At 34.8% G+C, this 24,005-nt stretch overlaps 1 protein-coding gene across 1 annotated transcript in view; it reads right to left on the reverse strand.

Annotated features, from left to right (window-relative positions):
* Window positions 1–24,005, reverse strand: part of MALRD1 (MAM and LDL receptor class A domain containing 1) — a gene marked incomplete at both ends in the record, with an annotated part of 250,796 nt that overhangs the window by 80,683 nt on the left and 146,108 nt on the right. Inside the window, 3 exons of the mRNA XM_082753206.1 lie at window positions 1,549–1,710; window positions 6,963–7,091; window positions 16,997–17,177. Of these exons, the coding sequence (XP_082609332.1) occupies window positions 1,549–1,710; window positions 6,963–7,091; window positions 16,997–17,177 (472 nt within the window). The remainder of the gene's footprint in view (window positions 1–1,548; window positions 1,711–6,962; window positions 7,092–16,996; window positions 17,178–24,005) is intronic.

Consider the following 24,005-nt stretch of genomic DNA (forward strand, 5'->3'; position numbering starts at 1 on the left):
AAACATTTTTTCAAGTAGACCCTTAAATAAAAATCTCATTGAAGACTTATCAACAACAACTGCACTTGTAGAAGTATGCTGTACTGCTTTAGAAAGAGTTCTGTTATGTCCCAGATGGGATGATTAATTAGATACTTTATATCGTATTTAGCAGCTCATTGTTTTGGAAATGACTAAATGAATGCATCAAGCTAAAGTGGAGTATTAAGAATGATATAATCAAGATCATTTTGAAAATAGTAGTCTTTAAAATTACAGTGCTGCTGAAACCACAATTAAAAATATGGGCAATGGGCTGTTATGCAAGTTTTTTATTTATTTTTTTTATTTATTTTAAATCTGAGTTCAGATGGAACTAGAAATTATCAGATAGTATAAATGACAGGATTCAGTTTGTTAAAACATTTAATATTTTTGTCGTAGCTTTTTATGTATCCTTAGTTGTAATTTTAATATAAAAGGAAGTGTTTTAAACACTCACTGGAACTTTAAATATCGTAATAACCTTCGCGAACTGTACTAATTTTTCACTATTACTTGTCTGTATTACAATAAGCTCAACAGATCACATTGAGGTTTCATAGAATCATAGAAACATTTAGGTTGGAAAAGACCTTCAAGAACATCAAGTCCAACTATCAGTCTGACCTATCATGTTCCATCACAAACTATGTCCTTAGTGCAATGCCCACCCATGTCTTAAATACCTCCAAACATGGGGACTTCAATGCTTCCCTTGGCAGCCTATCACAGAATCACAGAATTTCTAGGTTGGAAGAGACCTCAAGATCATCAACTCCAACCTCTGACCTAATGCTAGCAGTCCCCACTAAACCATATCCCTAAGCTCTACATCTAAACGTCTTTTGAAGACTTCCAGGGATGGTGACTCCACCACTTCCCTGAGCAGCCTGTTCCAACGCCTCACAACCCTTTCAGTGAAGAAGTTCTTCCTAACATCTAACCTAAAACTCCCTTGCTTCACCTCCCTTCCCATGAAGAAATTGTTCCTAATATCTAACCTAAACCTCAGCTAGTGCAACCTGAGAACATTTTATTGCAATCTATCATTTTCCACCTGAGAAAAGAGATTGACACCCTCCTCACTGCAACCTTCTTTCACGTAGTTGTAGAGAGTGATGAGGTCAACGTGCTTTTCTCCAGACTAAACAACCCCAGTTCCCTCAGTCGATCCTCATAAATCTTGTTTTCTAGTCCCTTCACCAACTTCATTGCTCTTCTCAACACATACTCTAGAAACCCAACATCCTTTTTTTTTTTTTTTTTTTTGCAGTGAGGGGCCCAAAACTGAACACAGTACTTGAGGTGCACTCTACGTAAAAAGGGACAATCTCTTCCCTAGTCCTACTGGCCATGCTATTTCTGATGAAGGCCAGGATATCATTGGCCTTCCTGACCACATGGGCACACTGCTCACTTATGTGCAGCTGACTGTTGACTAATTGATGCTAATTTATGGGACAGTGTTTTTTGGAGTTCAGTGAATATTTAATTTTCCCTACAGTTATGTAGGACACATGGCAATACCTGGTGTATGGTCAGTATCAGGACCCGTTTGTCCAAAGTCACCACCTTTGCTAACATTCCAGTCAAAATCATCCCTAGAGTCTTGTATTAATCCACATACAGTGGTCCATTCTTGCTCTTGTGTTTCAAAGTTACAGCTTCCAGGAATACTTGTGTAGTAACCTGAAAATATAACAGGAAGTAAATTATCATCTCTACAAGACTGTAATGAACTTATTGTACATGGTAATGGAGAGAATTCTATTTGGCTAATACTATGATTCCTTGCACTCCCATGTACTGACATAAATAATATATGGTAGTGAGTTAGAAACAAACAAAATAACCTACCCCTTCCCAGACACACACACACAAAAGCCACCATCCTTTGCTTTCTGAAGGTGTAAACAGTGTTAAAAGTTATTGTAGACACATGGCCATGTAAGCCTTGAGGACAAAGCTGTAACCACCAATTTTAGCTATTATTCAAGGTGAATGGACAGAATGATTTCTAGCAAATTAGCTAGTAAAAATGTACTCCACTTCCCCAGTGGTGTTTCTCATTGACATATGTTGGATGACCCTTGTGAGTGTTATGTATGAAGGTAACTTTGGGATGAGAGAGAAGTTCTAGTGATTAGGACACTGGAATGAATTCAGGATATCTTTGTTAGACTTTCTGTTTTTAGATTTGTCTCTGATTTTTTAAAATGACTTTGGAAAAGTAATTTGTCAACAAAATTGTACAAATGCTGTCGAAGAGATTAATTTCTATCAGAAACACTTTTTTTGCTTTTAAAGTTCTTTTCCTTAGTTAAAAATTGTTCCTTGATCATCATACGGAAGACATGAATTTTCCAAGAGCAAATTTTTCTTTTTTTTTTCTTTTTTTTTTTTTTTTTTTTTTTCAGGTTAGAATTTGAGCAGAGGCAGCTACATGATTGCTGAGTAAAAGCAAAGACTTCCTCTGTAAAAGGACTCTGGGGAAAGATTCCAAACTATTAAACATCATGGTCAGTCATGCATTTGAGAAGCAGGTCTGACTGTGACTATTTCAGAACCTCAAATGGATTTGAGGAATTAGAGTTAATTTCTTGATTTAGAAGTATTCTGCAACATTAAAATACAATTATTTATGTATCATTGTCTAGGTATAAAATATATAGATAGAAAAAAAAAACAAACATGTAAATTGTAGACAACTTTTAGAACTTTTATCACTATCAACTTGTATTGTATGAACAAGATCTGCATACACACAGACTGTAAAGCTTTTGGACTTGCTTTTCTGTAAATATTTCTCACCATAGTTAAACGTCTAGGACAAATATCTTAAAAGAAGAATAACCTTTATTGAACCTATATCTCATTGAATGCTAGAAGAAAGATCTGTACTGTTTTGTAATGTACTGTACTCTTACTTTACTACAAGAGACTGACGTATCTATCATAAGGAGAGACTGAGAGAGCTGGGACTTTTCAGCCCAGAGAAGAACAGGCATAGTGTGCGTCAGTGGGCATAAATAATTGCTTTGAGGGTTTAAAGAAGACAAATCCAGACTCTTCTCAGTGATGCCTAATATCAGGACAAGAGGCAGTGGGCATAAATTTAAATACAGGAAATTCCATTGAAGGATAAAAAATTATATGATTTTATTTTCCTTTACTTATACTGTTGCACTGGCCATACACTTGTCTGTGTTGTCCAGGCAAGTTGCTGAGTCTCCGTTCTTGGAGATATTTTAAACAGGTCACAGCCCTGGGCAACCTGTTTTAATGGATCCTGTTTTGAACAGGAGGTTGGACTAGATCTGCAGAGGTGCTTTCCAACCTCAGCCATTCTGTTAGTGCTATTTGCAGCATGACCTTTGGAAATTGTGAAAGGAATACACAAATACACTGAGTGTTCACACTGACACTGCATTACAATCTTCATGGAAACTCAGTGAAGCATGGCAGAGCAAAGAAGGGAATCCATTAATCTCAACAGGAATTACAATTTTCTTGTACAGTTCTAAAAAGATAAAAGTCCAAACGAATTTATATATGGAATTTATACTATTCATAATAGATTACCTGTCCTCAGGAATTTTACCCTAATATTTTAACAGTACATTTAGAAAGTAATTATGTTAAATATTTATAATCAGTATTTACAGGGTTGATGGAATCACCTGACATATATGCACCTCCTGGGTACTTTTTATTTTTAGGGTAAACAGAACGTACTTAGAAGCCTTCAGAAGACAATTGTTCCATTTATCTGAAAAATTGCTTTTATTTCAATAATTCAAGCACTCCTCTAGTTGGTTCATCAACAGTGAGGTTTGCTATTAATCAAATCTGGGTGTATAATTGAGTGCAGTTCATTAAAATTGAAACTGCTTTCATGTGTGCTTTTTTCACCTCAGTACTTCCAATGGGTTATTGAAAGAGAATGAAAATTTTGCAAGATTGCCTGAATGAATGGAATGAAGCATAGAGTAATTTCTTTGAGTTTATTTTATTTTTTTATAAAAGACTTCACCAGGCTATGCGGATACAATTTAGTTTATCCAGATTACATGTATATTTTAAATCCTGCACAAGGGAATTGCTCTTCAGGAGATTATCACCCATTGGCTTCTTTGGAATTACACTGGTATAAAGTTATAGTAGAAAATGAGCCTGGAATTTGAACTCTGAGAAAATAAGAAAATTGTAGGCAAATGTGGCCATAACAACTTGCCATGGGGCAGGTTTGACTACGAAGGGCTTTCTCTGTGGGTATTTACTCTTTTGTGATAAAAGAGTTAACTTTTTTTTTTCCTTAAAAAAAAATTCCTTAAAATATTAGGTTTCTATTTCCAGATGGAAATAGTTAGACAACTCTTTCTGTTATGTAAAATATTTATGTTTTATGTATTTATGTTATGTAAAATAATTGTGCTTTTTAGGTAAATCCTGATGTTCTGCTTGAGTGAACCTACTTTATAAACATAAATGTACTTTGGTCAAAGTTTTCAGAGCTGATAGCAGGTAACTATGGACTAAAGAAAAATAGCATTAAAAATAGAGGATTATATATATATATATATATATATATATGTGTGTGTATATATATACCTGTATATATATATATATATTATATACCTGTATATATATATATTATATACAGGTATATAATATATATATATTATTATATATTATATACCTGTGTATATATATATATATACCTGTATATTTGCCTCTTAATGTTTATTTGAGTCTATATGCTTGAGAAAATGTGCATTTACCCAAATGTTAATTTGTTTTTCATTTTCAAATGTTTTCAAATGTTCATTTTTTTCATCATTACTTCATTTGTTCGATCTAATATATCTGGTAGGGTAACATTATACTTGAGACTTATCTGGGTACTTTGTACATGAGATTACATTACATTCTGTCTCTTATTTTGCCATGTTATTTTGTCACTTCTGCAGCAACACCTGGACCAAAGAGAGATGAAAATGTTTTGATGTAATTTCAAAATTTCATTGTAGCTTTTCCATGTACAATGAAAGGGTATTTCACTGTATTTATTTAAAGAGATCAGTTTGTTTTTTGTCTGTTTGTTTCCCTTGGAAAAAGTTTTTTGCACTATTGCACACTAGGTTGCTTTACTGTGATTCAATAAAAATTATGGCCTGAAATATCACCATTTATTATCTGACTAAGAAAAGAAAGTTGATGCCATTACAGCCCCTCCAGACAACACAGGCAAGCCTTTCTAAGGAAACTACTATATCCTGTAACAATATTTACAGAATAAATTATATTCCTTGATAGTTTTCTGATCATTATTTTGCTATTTACTTTGGACAGCAATTCCGATTTACTGGGTCTTTGTTAGGTCTGTAAAATGTTAAAAGGATGAGTTTACAGTGTATTTTGCTATACTTACTTTGTTTAATTACTGAAAAAATATGCATACTACAGACAGGAAATATGGAATATCTGTTTAAAAATTGTCTAGTTGAAAAAGATACCCTCTGGAAGTTATCATTCAACTTTTCATTTCCGCCCACATGGTTCACAAAAATTCACTGGAATGCAAAGCACTGCAGTAGAAGCAAAACCAGAAACAGAGACACCAGCATCAGCATATGTACTTCAGAATTGCCATTTACTTTTACAAAAACAATAAAGAGGGAGAAAGTCCAAGTTAAATGTCATGTAGTGACATTTTCATGTCTACTAAAATCTATTGTCTGTCTAAAACAGTGTAATTTACATGACCAGGTAATGGGTCATTATTTCTGTACCCAGTCCAGTCAAAGCATTTAGCAAAAATATGTGAGAGGAAATGCCTTTGATTTTCAAGGGAGTGCCAAGTGTTGGTGAATTTCGATTGAGTAAATTTCAATTGAGTACTTGGGCTTCAATGCAGTATGAACATTGATGTATGTGATTCCATTATTTTCTCTGTCTATCAAGATTACTTTTAACCATATGTGTAATATGGCAGAATTTGGTCTGGCAGTTTGAAGATTGAGAATTAGATTTATTACTGAATTACATATATGGACTGTTTAAACTTCCTGCTCCAAATGTCTGGTCTGGAAAATTATTGTCAAAAAAAAAAAAAAAATGGAGGAAGAAAACAGCACAACATTTTACTGCTTTTCAATTTCAAATCTGAATTGGAAAGACTGTTAATTTGATCTGGATTTTTAAAATTGTGCTGTGTCCGTCCATCTCAAATAGCATTAGTAAAGAATTCCTGCAGGCAAATTTTGTCTCAGTCTTCACCAGGATTGCAGAAATATAAACACACTGGATTTTGTCCAATCATTCTGAATAATGTAATAGGAAGAATACACTGTCATAGCTCTGCAGTAGTAGCAAGAACAAAGAACAATGAATATGTGGTAGCAACATGACTCAGATTGCAAAAACAGGATTAATCTGAAAGATGGACTTGTTTATGCATAATCACTTTTTTAATAACAGAATCACACCTAAATGCTCTTGTGCATTAATTTGGTTATTTAGCTTTTTTTAATTATTATTATTCAACATTGACAGCCTAAAAAGCTTTCAATTAAATAAATAAGTTTATGTATCTTTTCAGAGTAAATTTGGATTGTAATCTATGGATTTTATTCCTTAAATAAAAGGGTTTTTTTTGTTTGTTTGTTTGTTTGTTTTTGTTTTTGTTTTTGTTTTTGTTTTTTTTCTATATAATCTTTGTAATGACTAGGTTACATTTTTGTGCCCAAATGACACAAATATTTTTTGTGCAGTAAACATCTCTGAGGATCTTAAAATATCAGACCTTCTGTGCTGGGGGAACAGGCAACCAGCTTGTAATTATCTTCTGAGCAGCTGCATGAATCCACCTGAGCTATGCTACAGAATTTAAAGTTATAATTTTAACTGGAGATTACATTAACACACAAAGAGATACTTACTGCAGTCAGCTTCATCCGATAGGTCTTCACAGTCTGGTTTATAGTCACAGACAAAATGAGATTCTATACAATCCTTATTCCAACACAAAAAATCAGTGAGGGCAGGGCATTCCTTGGGATCCTCTCCAGCTGAAAACAACAGGACATTAAAATCAAAATTACAATTAAATCAAAGAATGCTCTTTTTAATTTTTTTTAGCCATTATACACCATGACTTTTGTCATGGTGTATACTTCCAACAGATGTTATTTGGTCACACTCTTTTAATGCTGCATTATCTGTGCCTAGACTACTGCACTGGCCTAGCAGGGCAGGGAAGGAAATCCAAATCAGCATCAGCATGACTGTTTCCCTTCTTTATTTGTTGTGTACATTCCATAAAATAGGATCCATGAGCCTACAAAAGGTAGACAAGTCAAAGTCTTTATACTAGTCATAATTACAGGACATCACATGGAAAATAAGACAATTTTAAATGGGGAAAATACAATACTTTACAACATTTGTGTGATACATACACTTCTAAAACCTTTATTTTTTTATTTTTATTTTTATTTTTTTTTTTAAGAGAGTAGAGAAACTTCATCAGTGTGACTTAAATTGCTTAACAACAGAAAATATTTAAAGGTAGAACTATTGGGATACAACAATTTTCACATCTTATTTCACCGCATGTGACATAGATATGTTATTACCATGCTGAAGAATTAAGAAAAAAAAATGACATTTTTCATTAGTTCTACTTTTCTGACTATATTATTCTACAGTTATTTTTGGGAAGCTACAACAATAAAATGCATCAGTGAGCCATGGAAAGAAAAGGAATGAGCTGGTTCCACATACGAAAATGTCAAAGGTGGAAAACAGTGAAATATATGATATCAAAACACGGATTTGTCACACAATGGAAATGAGAGAAATTACAGGAGGTGAATTTTTTTTTGGTATGTACTAAGCTTTTTTCTGAATATGCTATGAAAAATTTAAACAGAGCTGAAATATCTGAGATATCTAAAAGCAAAATAAAGCCTTTCATTTTAATTTAAGAAAACCATTGACTAAAAATAAACTTGCATTGAATGTTGCATTTAATGAAAAAGACTCCCCCCCTCCCCTTTTTTTTTTTACTTTCCCTTTTCCCTGATCTTTGACATAGGCACTAAACTGAACAATATATTATTTGATCCATTATACAAAGAATTTTACATAATGAAAAACATCCATACAGATACAGAATGCTGGTTTACAGTCCTAGCATAAGTAATAAAGGAATTGCTCAGAGCAATGGAAGGCCTTTTGTTGTTGTTCTTTAAATGAGAACAGAATCTCCACATTTCTATTATTCTAATTATATTATTGAAATATCTACTAATTTCCAGCACTATTGCATACTGTGTGAGTTAATTTCATTCTTCATTATGCTTTTCTCTCCCTTCTTTTAAGGGGGTCTGAAGACTATACAGATAGGCAGCAAATCAAAAGACTATGAAGGTCTAACTTTAATTTTCATGTTTCTAACATGCAAATAACACTAGTAGTGAAATTAGACATGATGCCAGAAAAAGAGAAGAAAAAGAGAAGAGAAGAGAAGAGAAGAGAAGAGAAGAGAAGAGAAGAGAAGAGAAGAGAAGAGAAGAGAAGAGAAGAGAAGAGAAGAGAAGAGAAGAGAAGAGAAGAGAAGAGAAGAGAAGAGAAGAGAAGAGAAGAGAAGAGAAGAGAAGAGAAGAGAAGAGACGAATAAGTACAAAAGGTTCTATTGGTACAATGGAAATTCCTCCATTGTTTTTCTTAACAGTCAAAATATACCTTCTCTTAGAAACAGATATTCTTCCATTCCTTTCCCACAAAAAGAGAATATTTAAAATAACAAAACCACAGACCAAAATAATAGAGAATATAAAATCAAAAAATGATTTAAAAAGATAGAGGACTTTTCTTAGCTTACAACTGAGCACTAGATCAGTAGAGAAACAACTAGATTAACAAGAATTGGTTGAGCAGTTAAACTGTTGATCTTCTCCTAGATAAAATTTGCCACACATATTCTTGTAGACCAATTTATTTACCCTTACAGTGATTAGGATTAGATTCTTATAAGCTAAAAGATTAAAATTGCTTAGCAAAATGGTAATCATTTATCATTTTCCTTTTATTTGTTTCCTCCTTGGAATGGCAGCATTTCCTGAAAACCAGGACACCACAAGAAACTATCACAGGACTTCATGTTATGCAAATCCCTAAGCCAAATGAAATGACAGTACTTGAAAAACAAAAAAGCATACACAGGTTATCACTTTTCAGTTAAGTACAATTTGGATTGATACAGCAAAAGCCATATAATCTTCTAAGTAGCTTTTAAGAGACCAACAGAATTGACTTGGCTTGTTGATCACTAAATCCTACAAAAGAAGTATGTTACTGACAGTTGCTGCAGGAACTTACGTTTACATACACTCACTTTCATTGCTAAATGTTTTGTTTTGTACAGTCAGAGTACCAGCAAAGATAAGAATTTCCCTCCTAAAAATATATGTGTGTTTGTATATATACATAAAACAAGAAAGACAGGCTTGAACAAATGTGTACACACCACAAATAAACTGAAACTCTAATCTGGATTCATCACCAGCTATATATTTACATTTTTCCAGCTCCAGTCTGTAAGTTATTTATGAAATACTAGTTCATATAGTACTCCCATAACGTATAAGCACGATGAGATGCATTTGAAGATAGTCAATAAATACATGAATATGAATCCAGACACTTTGTTTCAATTACCAGGAAAAGATCAAATATAAAAGAATTCTCAAAAATGGTCTTCTTTCCTTTATGGTTGCTACTAGAGGACTATAAATGCAAGACCTTTCTTTTACAAAGCTGTATAAGATAAAAATACTCCTGTGATATCAATCACATCTAAAAAAAAAAAAAAAAGGAAACAAACAAAAGACAAAAAAAAAAACAAAAAACCACAGGTCTTTAGTATTACGACACTTTAGATTTACAGTAGTTGTGTTTGACCATATGTGACTTTTTTGACTATGTGACTGCGAAAGGTAAAGGGTAAATCTCAAGTTAATTATTGGCTAAGACTACAGAGAACAAGACGTTGAGCTGTTTTGAGAAGCAATGCATAACTCAAACACAAGTACACTGAACTGATGCTCACTAAGAGTCTCACTTTTCTGCTCTCTCCAAGAGGAATACATGCCTTCACTTAACAATAAAATGGCACCATGTCAACAGTAAGAAACGAAACATGTATATTCAAGGTAAATAATACTTTTTAATTATTCTCTTTTTAGAAATCCTATCTGAGTAGAAATGTTTTCAAATTACAGCTGAAAATTCACCACTTTTTATTATTTGTTGTTTAAATTGTGCTCAACAGTGAGAATATATAATTTCTCTCTCTGCTTTCAAAATACCTGAAACATAGGAATAATTGAACTAAAAAAAATAAATTTAAAAAGTGTTATTGAAAATATTACTTGAGTATTTTCCCCGAAGTTTCACTCCGCTTAAATTAAAATGTATGAATAAGAAACTCCTAGAAGGCTTCATTAGATCTGCAACTCAACTACATTCAGCACTGTGAAGTTCAGAATTTATGAAACACAATTTGCATCAAGCTTGTCATTTGCTTACCTCAACTGTTTAGTACCATTTTCTACATGACTTTTTATGTAACATTATAACGCCATTAACATACTCATCAATAATGTTTCTGTTCATGAATGACCTTGGCAATCTTCTGCAGGGAAAGCTAGATGAAAAGTTTATACTGATGCAAGCTAGATATCATTTCAAATAAAGTTCTTTTGTATTTCAAAAACTGTAGGGAATTCTACTCACAATATGTGTCATTGAAAAGGCCAGATTTAATCTGAAATAATTGCTTCTGACATAAACAGCAGATCTAACAAATTATACTTACTCTTAGGAGAGAATTTCACCTGTAGATATCAAAGTCTGCTAATGGGCTTCCTAAAGATGCTCAAGGCAAGTTGGAGTTTGCCAAACTGGAAGAATAAAAACTGAATCCATAGTTCTGGAAATGTACAACTGGCTCTGGTTCAAGCAATAGGAAAGATTAGAAAAAAATTCTCTTCAACTTCTTGCACTGATACACATGTCAGGCAAAGTCAGAATATTTTATATTTATTTAAGAATGAGAAACTCTGTGTAGGCTGTATCAGCAAGATAAGGAGCTCATGCTTACAGTACACTAATGTAGAAAGGGGCAATATTTTGCTAAATTCTAAATAAGACATTAAGGAGAAGCGCTGAGAACTGAGGAATGACTAATGTTCTGGTATTCCAGGCTTTACCCTTTAGAAGTCTACAAGTGGTAACAGAGAGAAGAGGGGACAGCAAAAAATCAAGTGATTCTTTTGCAGAAAATTCTACTTCCCAATAATTATGCAAGTTCAATCACAGAGAATATTATCTCCTGAAAACATTTGACACGTGGTCTCTGCCTCATGATCATTTCCCCTCTCCCTGCACCAATGACATCCTGATTCCAGTGCAGAAAACTAGATTACATCTCAAAAAGTTCATCTGAATAGATTACTTTCAGACCTTTTCAACAATATTTAACCTACAAAATTACTGTTAATGTCATTTGCATTGTGGTGTAAAAGAATCTTGCCACTCAGTAACAGAACTCACTCCTCCCCTCCCCTGCCCTCCCCTCCTCTTTTTTTCACAGATTCCTTAGAAACATCTCATGTGAATATTATGGAGGTTGTTTAATATATGGGCTTGTGCCTGTGTGGTCCACAGGTGTTGTTGTTAACAGTGCAATGGAGTACAGCACACAGGTGCAAATCACATTATTTGCAACAAGAAGGCACTTCCTTCCTTGGTCTTGCAAAGCCATCATTAGATATGAAATTGTTACCTGGACAGGTCCCAGAGTGACCTGGACAAGCTTGAGAAGTGGAGCCAAGTGAACCTAATGAGGTTCAACAAGTCTATGTTTCAAGGTGCTGCACCTGGGTCAGGGCAATCCCAGACATGCAGACAGATTAGGTAGAGAATTCATTGAGAGTAGGACTTGGGGGTTCTGGTGGAAAAAAAACCTCTACACGAGTCAGAAGTGTATACTTATTGCCCAGAAAGCCAACAGTATCCTGAGCTGCATCAACAGAGGCATGGCCAGCAGGTTGAGGGAGGTGATTGTCCCCCTCTGCTCTGCCCTTGTGAGGTCGCACATGCATGAGGACCTACTGCATCCAGATGTGGGGCCCCCAGCACAAGAAAGATGTGGATCTGTTAGAGTGGTCCAGAGGAGGGCCATGAGGATGATCGGAGGTGTTGGAGCACCTCTCCTATGAAGAAAGACTGAGAGAGCTGGAGATGTTCAGCCTAGAGAAGAGAATGCTTCATGGAGACCTCATTGTGGCCTTTTAGTACTTAATGGGAGCTTATAAAAAGGATGGATAGAGACTTACACAGATAGTGATACAATAAGGGGAAACTGTTTAAAAGTGAAAAAGAGAAGATTTAGATTAGATATTAGGAAGAAATTCTTTACCCATGGGGTGGTCTGGAACGGGTTGCCCAGAGAAGCTGTGGATGCCCCATTCTTGGAGGTGCTCAAGGCCAGGCTGGATGGGGCTTTGAGCAACCTGGTGAAGTGGGAGGTGTTCCTGCCCATGGCAGGGGGTTGGAACTAGATGATCTTTAAGGTCCATTCCAACCTAAGCCATTCTATGATTTTATGATTCCACATTCTATGAAGTCTGCAGAGTTAACCTGTCTCCATGCAGATTCCCTTATGATGTGTACGGCTCCTTCCTATAACATGCTGTATGAAAGCAAGCTGAAAGCAAACACATGCACAATAAAATAAACCTTTGGATTTATTAAACTCTGCTATAAATATTGAATATTACTATACTGCAAAAAACAATTCTAATATTCACATGGCCTTACATAGACTGTCCCTCTCTTCCTTCTTTGCTCTCTTCAATGAAGTACATTATTTCTGTGAAGAGGCAATTATTTTGTTGTGTTGACTATAAACCATGAACTATGAATATTATTCAGCAGATTCTGAAAGGACAGTTTGTGTGGAGGAAAAGGCTACCCCAAAACATCCCAAAGCTTCAGAATTGATCTGAAATCCTTGCCCACTGGGAAGCAGCTAAACTTTCAGTGTTTTCCCATGCTTTTTCCTATTTAAGGCTTTCTTATTTCCATTCCTTGCTGTTTATTTCAAACCTGTTATTCAAGTTTTAATTTTCAACTATATTTTAGGTTTTTCTGTGCATGGTCTATTCCTCTGCTTATGTAATTACCTTGGCTAGAATATCTATAATACTGTATGAGATTTTAGTTTAATCTAAAAAGTCTCAGCGCAAAATACAGATGTGGCCTCCAGATATGGGACCCTGGCCATGTGTCAGGTCAGCAATTCTGCAGCTACAAACATGGTACATGAATAAGTGCTTTAAATCAAGTCAACCCCTGACCGGTTCTGGTCTGTATGCTACTCTTCTTGGGTTTGGCCACAATAAGATTGTGGTTGCTGTCTTTTAGCTTTGTTACAACAACCACAATAAATATGTGAACTCTGTGATGAAAAACAAAAACAAAAACAATTTAGACATGACATGCTTTCTCTGTCCTGAATGCCCCAGGCCTGGGTCAGACGGGAAATGTTGTTTTTGAGAATCTGACAAAATGTATTTTGTTTGTCTGTTCTACAAAGGTGAAGAATCAATAACAATAAAAAAGAAAAAGGTGAGATCAGGCTCCTTCATGTCATCATGCCAACAGCATACCAAAAATCTTGAGAAAATTAAGCAAACAGATTTCATCTTGTGGAGTACAAGGCAAAAAATATCATACACGGAGCTGAAGTGAAAGGCACTAACAGCGATGCAATGATCCCTCTTTAATTTGAGTCCCAGTTGTACTGTGGATATAGAAAATTAATGGGGGGTGGCTTGCTTTTTTTGTTTGTTTGATTGTTTTTTGTTGTTTTCAGATGTGCACTTGTTTTCTTCCCCCCACCTCTTTTTTTTTTTTTCTTTCTTTTTTTTTTTTTTTTTTTCATATGTTAAAAAGCAGGTATATAACAGGGTTCTGATCCTGCTGAAAAGGCATAAGCATAAACACATTCCAATAGGATACAGGCACCTAAACTTCCATGAAAACTCTGCTGTGCATAGTATAAGCTACTGAAGATGTTTTGAGTGATTTCTTTATCATATAAAGATAGTGTCTTAAATGCAAAAACATACACCATGCAAGTGACAATTCTATGAAAGATTGTTATCTCGGGATTCCAACTAACTTTTCTAAACCAATCTTTTAAAAAATGTTATTTGGATTGTATTTTGAACTGCAACTGTGCATTTTAAACTCCATGAGAAAAGCCTCCTTTGAATCACCCATCTTCATACACATTAATTTTCTGAATACTACACAGGCCTTTTCCTATGCAGAAGCTTTAAGTATGTAAAAATCATTAGTGCAAATGGTGCAACTGCTTTTCCAACAGAGGTTCTTGCTGAAATAATGCTATAAAACAAATAGTTGCTATACTGTAACAAACACAAGTTACTTTCTGATCTGGTTCTCTGCCAAGGTATTTTCATGCAGTACTGGATGTAATACACTATTAACATTCAGACTTGCAGTGTCATAGATTAAAACCAAAGTAAATTTCAGCAATTTTAGCATTTTGGGAGCTTTAAGCTCCTTCATATGACACCTTTCCAACTCCCTACTCAAACAACTTTCTTAAGCACAATGACAACTCTGTGGATTTTTTCTAGTAATATTCTTATAACAACTATTTTCAGATTATCATAAAATACATGGCGTTAAAAGTAAGCAGCAGTATTTCTACATTTTAGAAAATATGTTGATACCGTCCTTATGAATTTAATGGGGAGTCATCTTCTTAAAGAAGTAATCCTGCTACTTTTATTTGATGAATATGTTCATGTAAGTGACTGTGTAAGTGAAATTTTTCTAGCCCCCAGATGGGACAGAAAATCCCAGGAATGGAGTTTAACTAGACCCTACCTTATGAAATAATATGTCTGAGCAGAATTTGGAAACAAACTTCAAGAAAGATCAATGTCCTTTTTTTCATTCAAGAGTTATAGGGGAATGATGATCTCCCATCTCTCATTAGGGCATCCTTACCCATTTCACAGAATTTCTAGGTTGGAAGAGACCTCAAGATCATCGAGTCCAACCTCTGACCTAACACTAGCAGTCCCCACTAAACCATATCCCTAAGCTCTACATCTAAACGTCTTTTGAAGACTTCCAGGGATGGTGACTCCACCACTTCCCATTTTCCCAAAGAACATTTATTCATGTCCTTTGGAAAATGATAGCATACCTAGCTATGGGAACAAAGTGGCACTTTAAAAAAGTATGAGGGAATCACAAGCATTCATGTTTCTAAAAGAGCTTGTGAGGGTACACCACCCTTAGAATTTTATTTAAGTTCAGTTTGAAGTAGATCCCAAGTTGTATCCATTCTCACAGAATCACACAGAATCATAGAATCATCTAGGTTGGAAGAGACCTCCAAGATCACCTAGTTCAACCTCTAATCTAACACTAACAAGTCCTCCACTAAACCATATCACTAAGCTCTACATCTAAATGTCTTTTAAAGATGTACAGGGATGGTGACTCCACCACTTCCCTGGGCAGCCCATTCCAATGCCTAACAACCTTTTCGGCAAAGAAGTTTTTCCTAATATCCAATCTAAACCTCCCCTGGCACAACTTTAGCCCATTACCCCTTGTCCTGTCACCAGGCATGTGGGAGAATAGACCAATCCCCACCTCACTACAGCCTCCTTTAAGGTACCTATAGAGCGATAAGGTTGCCCCCGAGCCTCCTTTTCTCCAGGCTGAACAATCCAAGCTTCTGCTGCTGCTCCTCATAAGACTTGTTCTCCAGACCCCTCACCAGCTTCATTGCCCTCCTCTGGACTCTCTCGAGCACTTCCATGTCCTTCTTGTAGCGAGGGGCCCAAAACTGAACACAGTACTCCATTTGAACACAGAACATTTTCTATGTCTTGCTTTACACCACAGACACCAAATGGAAAAACTACATTTTTTTTTTTTTCAGATGAAATTAGGTAAAAAGATAACAGAATTACAGAATCACAGAATTGTAGGGGTTGGAAGGGACTTCAAGAGATCATCGGGTCCAACCCCCCTGCCCAAGCAGGCTCCCTAGAGAAACAGATGCACTCTAGAACTGTACTTTCCATGCTCTAGCCAGAACATGGGCATCTAGATCATGGCAGGAGATTCAATTCAGCCTAAATAACCTCCCCCAAATCCATACAGTATTGATATGTGGTCTTATCAATGCTTTTGTTACTCAACCAATCTGCTTTTATTGTCACACTGTTTCCTACCAGGGACAGAGACCACAATCTTCCTTAATTGAAACCACAATCCACTCAGTTTTCTACTTTTCTTAGTTATTGATTGATTAAAGGAAAACTGTCTATGTCCACGAAGAGATGCATTTAATAGGATGAATACCCTGTGATGGAGTCACAGGTTTTGTTTTACTTTGCTGGCCCTAACATTTGAACTGAAAAAGGAGTAGTGACAGTGGTTCATCTGTAGTCTCAACTCATTTTTATGGGAAGAGTCTTTACAATAAAATAGGGAGGCCACAGGTTTCACTTAATATAATCTGACATAATTTATATGAAACTATTATGTACAAAACCAGATACTCAATAACTGAGCAATGAGTTAAACAGAAGTTCTTACTCAAAACTGAGTAATGAAACATAAATTCAGACTTTTATTGGATTTATCTGCAGTATTTTACTAGCACTAATGCTAGACTTACTGTATGAATAGAACACTAATAAAGTTATAAAAAGGAAAACAATGTATTCATAACTGATTTTATGGATAAAGACACCATGATAAAATCAGTAAAACCATTACATACTTGAGCAAGAACATCTTACATGTCCTTTTAGCATCCCTTTAGAAACTTCCCTCTTGAATTTACCTGTGGTACAGTCGTTGAACTCTATGTCATCTATTGCTGCTCCTCCTCCTAGGTCTCTGGTACGAATGCCTTCAAAGATAACTTCAAAATTTCTCAGCTTCCCCAAGTGTAACTCAACTTTGTTCCATTCATCACCATAATTTCCTGATTCACTCCATATTTTCATGGTTCCAACATCAGTCTGAAGTTTGAATAAAATATATACAGTAAAACACATAAGCAAGGATTATCAAATACCAGTTTTTGTATAAAAATATAGAGAAGTCTGTAACATGCCCCTTCATTTTCATCAAGAAATGGTAAACATATATTTTGCTGGGATATTAGGAAAAATAGCAAAATGAGATGATTACCATAGAAATCACAAACATCAATAATAGATCAAGTCTTGATACAGAAATTACTGTGTGTATGATTGAACTCCAAAACATTTGGTAGAGTGCTATTTAAATTTATATAATACTGAGATGCTTTGTGTTTAGAATACATGACTAAATGCAAGGTTGCTTTTCCATTTTAAAATTAGAGCATCTGATAAGAAGAATCTTTAATAATTGTGACAAAGGTAGGACAAGGGGAAACAACTAACAAATGTCAAATATTCATGTTTAGTATAGTTTATCTGAAGTTAAATAAGAACATTCTGACTTTCAAATATGTTAATATATTAAAAAGAATCTTTAAATATTCAATCATATCACCTAACTAGCAAGTCAGCAGCAAAAATCATGCATCATTTTTTAATAGCGGTATTAGAATGCAGATATACCAGCTTCAATTGCTGTGAATAGATGATCCATATAGATGATGACACTGACAATAAATATTTGCAAAAGTTTTTTATATGTCCCAATTTAAATTTTTTATGACTGTATGTCTAATCATCCAAATCGTAAAACAGACATTTTTTGCCTTTTTTTTTTAACCAAAACCCATTAGTACTCCATCTAGGGTTAATACAAACATTGTGCAATGCATGAAACAAGTAAATGTAATGCATAACAAAGGCTCTAAGAAAGCAGTACATGAAGAAACAAGATCTAAGGAAAATAGTTACAACAGTAAAAAATAGCCAGGGAAGTAAAAGACTTGCATTTCTTTCTATATAGTGAACCTGTTAGATCAGATTTATGTTAATAAGATTGTCTGATGCATATTTATGATGAGAAGATGAAGCTGGGTGCTTTTGATATTGTATGCCGAATAAGAAAGCGCAGACAAGCATGCACAAAAATATTATATTAGCTGTTTCAGAACCAGGGAATTCACAGAATTATTGACAGAAGGTCCTCAAACCTACCATAGCATAGTTACTGAGGTACGGCTTGATGATGGCATTTTGGTGTTTTGGAAAATCTTCATTAAGAAATATATTTAATTGCATATACTCATTTATTCATTAAATTGTTAAATAGAAAAGAAAACACCAGGAATGATCTCCATAACTGTGTGACTGTGTGAAACTTTTACTCCATAAATATTCAGCTGAACAAATCTATTGGTGTATATCTAATGGTACTGCACCAGCAGCAATAACATCTCTTTGTAAGTCATGATGATTGATCACACAAACAAGTACAGAGGCAATCTTAGGCATTGCTTCTTCAGTGATGTCTCATTGGTTTAAAGCTCAAAGTGAAAATAACATAATAGGACATTGTTGGTGCTTTGCACCACTAATTCCACATATGACAACTGGTTATGGTATCCGCAAGGTATTTCTCGCAGTGAAAGTCCTGACTTTTATGTGCCATCATATCAGACATCCATTTATTCTATAGGGTGCCAGATGCCTATATTATCAGTTCGCTGTTAATCAACTTAGGGCGATTGAAACCAGAATGAATACTAGACCCTTTCTAAAAATTCCACTTCAACTGCTATTTGGAAATGTGTAGAGGAATCTACATTAACAAACTGCTCAACAATAGTAAATACTGTAATTTATGCTGATTTTAGCAGAGGTAAAACAGTTTTTCAAATCTAACAAATTTACTCATATTATTTTTGTTCATCAAATATGCAGTCAACAATATAATTTAATTATTCTGGTAACCCTGAAGTCTCCATTCCTTTGATTTTAACCTTTTTGAATAACTTCCAAAAGAGTATTAAATATTACTGGGGTAATTTGTTTAGTTTGAAAATATCTATTCACAACAAGAATAAAACGCATGGTTATGATGAGTTATATTTGGCTTTAAGGTTTCCAACATAGACTACAAATCTTAGAAGAGAAGAACTTTTTAACATTTTATTAATTTGTTGTTCTGGAAACTCTTTTGTCTGCCCTTGGAAAATGGAAAAAAAAAAAAAAAAAAAAAACCTCAGACATTATCTATAAGAAACTATTCATTAATTTTACAAAAGCAGTTCAGTGCTGTGTATTAGTAGTGAATTTAGGAGATTTAATAAGGGAATTCCTTTCAATTTATGCATTTTAATGAGATAGAAACATTCAAAACTTTTATGTATCACAACATTAATCTCCAAATCTATAAAAAAAATTAAGTTCAGATATATAGAAGTCAGTGGAACTTCTTTAAACGTACAGAGATAAATATTTATGTAAATTCTGAAAATGTTAAATGTAGCATAGTTAACCATAATATAAGCCTCAGTTGTGTGGCATAACCATGAAATATAAAGTCTTTATGTACTTACAGAACTAGAGTTTTCTTCTTATTAATATTTTTTATCCCTTCCCCCCTCCATATCTCCTAGAGAGACACTGAAATATACAGAAAACTTTTTGCTAGAATGAAGATTTTTCAAATTTTTCAAATAGAAATTTTACAAAAAATAAAAACAAACAAACAAACAAGCAAAGGTGTCCGTGTCTTTGCATTTCACAAACTCTCAAATATGGGCATGCTAGCAAATAGAAAGCCATTTCTTCCTCTGAGTTCAACAGTAACAGTTCCTATACAACAGCAGCATTTCAAAAAGCATGAAAGGCTGATTTTTCACTCGCTCAGCCATAGCTTTACAGAGCAAAATGACAAAAAAAACACATCCCCTATATAACTGAATGAAGGCTGTTCTAATCTAGAGTGCAAAGTCCCTTCAAAAATACAAGCACACTGTCTGTATGAAACAACTAAGAAGAGGTAGGAAACGGAGTGACAGGCAGGCTGTCGGCTCTCCTCCTCAGGTCCAGGCAGTGGAGATGGCTTGGCTAAGGGATGTAAGCTATACATTTTTTTTGTTTATATACTTGGCATGCAGGAATCATAGTTTGTACTCTTTGCAGATTCCATGTTATGAATTATTATTTTGTTTTCTTTATTCATTTAATCTGTCTGGTGCTTTGGCATTTCTTTCATATCTTTGGAATGTGTTTGCTTCAAAAACATAAATGCAGCCTGGGGGTGGGAGGAAATCAGTCTGTGCTTTGGCCTTCCCTCTGCATCCAGAAATCCTGTGACCTTTTTTCCTTTTTTTTTTTTTTTTTTTTTTCATTTCAATCTACACATATTTATGTAAAAGAGATATATGACAATCAGAGAAATGTATCTCAGCATAGAGCATGCTTGAGGCCATGCTTGAGGCCAAAGAGTCACATTTCTTTCTGTTTTGATGAGGCTGTTATACTGACATGTCTGGATTGCTCTTCTTCCTGGCCTGATGGCAACAGGTCCAGTCTAACTCTATGCTCCACTAGAATGATAAAAGATAATTAAGATTTGTGGCTTTGGCTGATAATATCAACACTGTCCATGTGTGGGGGTTGATCACACTGGCTATTGGTCAGGGCAAAAATCCTATTTTCCTACTAAGGTAAGTAAACTTGCAGGATTCTAGTTGCATGTAGTCCTTTACAAAATAAATATACATATACATATATATATATTTTTTAAAAAAAGTTACGATCTGTCTTGCTGCCACTCATCCACATCTGGTTTCAACCCTCTTCTGCATTGTAAACATCATACCCTAAGCAACACATTCCCTTCTTAGCTACAATTGCTTGAACTTAAGCTAGTCTCTTTTCCTCATGCCAATACATTTGTATCAAAGCCATATGTGTATCTTTCTTACATGTCATGACATTCACCTTGGCCTTCCTTCCAGTTCAGTTTTGTTCACCTCACACTCTAACTTCCACTACTCCCTTTCATATCTACAACGAGGTCATCATCCACTTTCCCACATGCATTGTTGCCAGCACTTCCACTCCAGCTAAGCACAATGTTAAGATACTTGTATCACTTGTACTATTACCATCCCTCCATTCTCAGCCTAAGGAGATGTTTCAAAGAAACAAAAAAAAAAAAAACAGCATCCGGAAAAGAGCGTATATGAAAGGAAAACCCATCTTCTCAAATAGAAGGCTAAACTAAATTTGGAACCATGAGACCTGATTATGACTTTTGTCTATTACGGACTCAAGTCTTTGAAGGAGAACAGAGGGTTTCAGATCTCACTGATGCAGAGCACACAAGCAAAATATATATACTTGCCCCTGAAAACTTGGTAAGTCTACTTTTTAGCAAAATATCACATTTGACAGCAAAGCCTTAACAATATCATATCACTTCTAATACATGACAACCACCATTCTTTTTTTCTATTCCTACTGAACTGTCTCATTGATATTTTTCTTCCTCAAACACACACTGAGACTACTAAAACCATATGTGAAGAGGATGTTTTGGTTTCATGCTCTGAAAAATTGTTATTAATTGTATGTCACTGCCCTCTATGGGTCGAACACAGTGGAAGGCCAAGCTGAGGTGATAAACCAACCTTAGGGAAAGTTTAATGTTTAAAAGACATATTTCTATTGACTTGTAGCATTTTTATTGACTTGTAGTCCTGGTCTTCCACTGTCCCATCAAGCTCATCAATAAAGGTTGTCAAAGACTGCGAGAATTGCAGTCCAAGAAAACCATGAACTGCTTAGATCTGTACAATTATATGTCTTGCCACATTGGAAAATTCCTATTCATATGCAGGGGAATTTTTTTTACCTACCCTCTGATACTCTGAGGGGAATATTTCTTAACAGTTTCATTACATGGCAATTCAGAATCTTCTCCATGCTTGCCTTCATCTGAAGACAATGATCTAAGTGCTTACAACCACACTTCTGAGAACATCATGGGGATGTAGTATATCTTACTGGTCTCAATGTCCTCATGAACTCACTTGAGGACACTAAAAATGAAGGAAATGGGAGAATTTCTTCCTCTCATAGAGTTCCTTTTACTTTGTGGCTGGGTTTAACATTTTCCCTATGCAGCAGAGGCCCCTATTATTCTTAAGGCTACATTTCTAATGCAGTCAGAACAGTATTAGAAACTGAATCCAGAGCATGCAATAGGAGCATGTACATGTAATTCTCCCTCACAAGATATTGGAAAGTTCTTATGCATCCACTCTCCACCAGAGAAATACAGTAAGAATTCCAGAATGAATATAAAGGTTCTGACATGAGACAATCTGCTTTGTTAATTCTACAGTGAAATAGCAACAAAATCCAGGTTTTGCTCTCAGTCTGTACCTTTCCTATTCATGTTGTGAGCTGAGAAGAATTCAGAACCTTTCCCTGGCTCATTTACATCGATATTTGTTTCAGTAGAGCCACAGGAAATGAAGCCGAGCTTACCAAACAGATGGAGGCAATAAAAACATTTGCTAAATATTCCTGGACTCCTCAAATCAAATATACTAGAGGGTTTTTTAATCAGAGAGAGAATATTTTTAAATGAATAATCAAAAAATATTAACTGTTTATTATTAATACTATATAAAGACTTTTCAGATTCACAGTATCAAAAGGCTTCCTGAAATCTTTCTGTGGAACCATTTTGACTTTTGAAAGAAGTCTAACTCTTTTAAAATTATTTTTAAACATTTAGGAAAAACCTTTTCTCCTCTGCTTTCACATACATTTGAAAACTGCATCTTCCTGACAAATTGTTGCCATACAGATTTTTTTTTTTAAGCAGAACATATGCTATACAAAGCACAAAAACATATTATAGAAACAACATGATGCAAGTTTAACTGTCACTGTTCATTTCTCTACTTTTTCATGCATGCTAATCCTTCTGTTTCACACAAGTATCAAGAAGGAAGTTTATTTTTCAGGCTGTCTTCTTGGTTCTGAATCAAAAGTATTTTAATGATGCGCAAATTAAGTTTACTAATAAATATGTTTTTAATGAAGTTTTATTTTCTTTGCAGTAATATCATCATTAGAGATTTTGATGGCTGACCATGTAGTTTAAAGTGGGACATTGCACAAATACTGCTTCTCTGCTTCTCCCTTTTACTCAGCAAGGAGTGGAGCAGTCCTGCACTTTTACATGTACATCCAATAAACAAGACATAGCAGGAAGAAAAAACACAATTTTTCCTCATTTGCCCGTATTTTAAAGACATTTTCTGTGAAGCAGTAGCTCTCTAAATCAAAAATCAGTGAATATCTTTTCTGACATTTTTAATACTATCTATCTGCTTATTTAGTTCTCACTGCTTGAGAGTTAGCCTTTCAGAAGGTGCTGAGCACCTTCTATATGGATTTTGGCAGTCATTACCTCAACACTGCAGTGCACAGAATACTTGTATATTTTTAAAGATATTGGTTCCTAGGACTAAGTTTTTCTTATTTTTCTAAGTTTTTATTTTTATTTTTAATTTTATTCTTATTCCTATTTTTTTTCTTTTCTTTTTTTTTTTTTTTGTTTTTGTTTTTTCCCTCCAAAAGAACTACGAGAAAGCATTACCATTTGATTTGTATATGCTTCCCTGGCTTGTGTGGACTTTTTTTTTTTTTTTCCTAATTCAGTGGCAGAAGAATTCTGATAGAACTATCTATTGTTTTGAAATTTCAGTGTTGGAGATGATGGACAATCACAGAATCACAGAATTGTAGGGGTTGGAAGGGACCTCAAGACATCATTGGGTCCAAGCCCCCTGCCAAAGCAGGTTCCCTACAGCAGGTTGCCCAGGTAGGTGTCCAGACGGGCCTTGAATAAGAATAACTCAAAAGAAAAGTCTA

The sequence above is a fragment of the Aythya marila genome, assembly GCF_965140915.1.
Source record: "Aythya marila genome assembly, chromosome: 2".
Lineage (NCBI taxonomy): Eukaryota > Metazoa > Chordata > Aves > Anseriformes > Anatidae > Aythya > Aythya marila.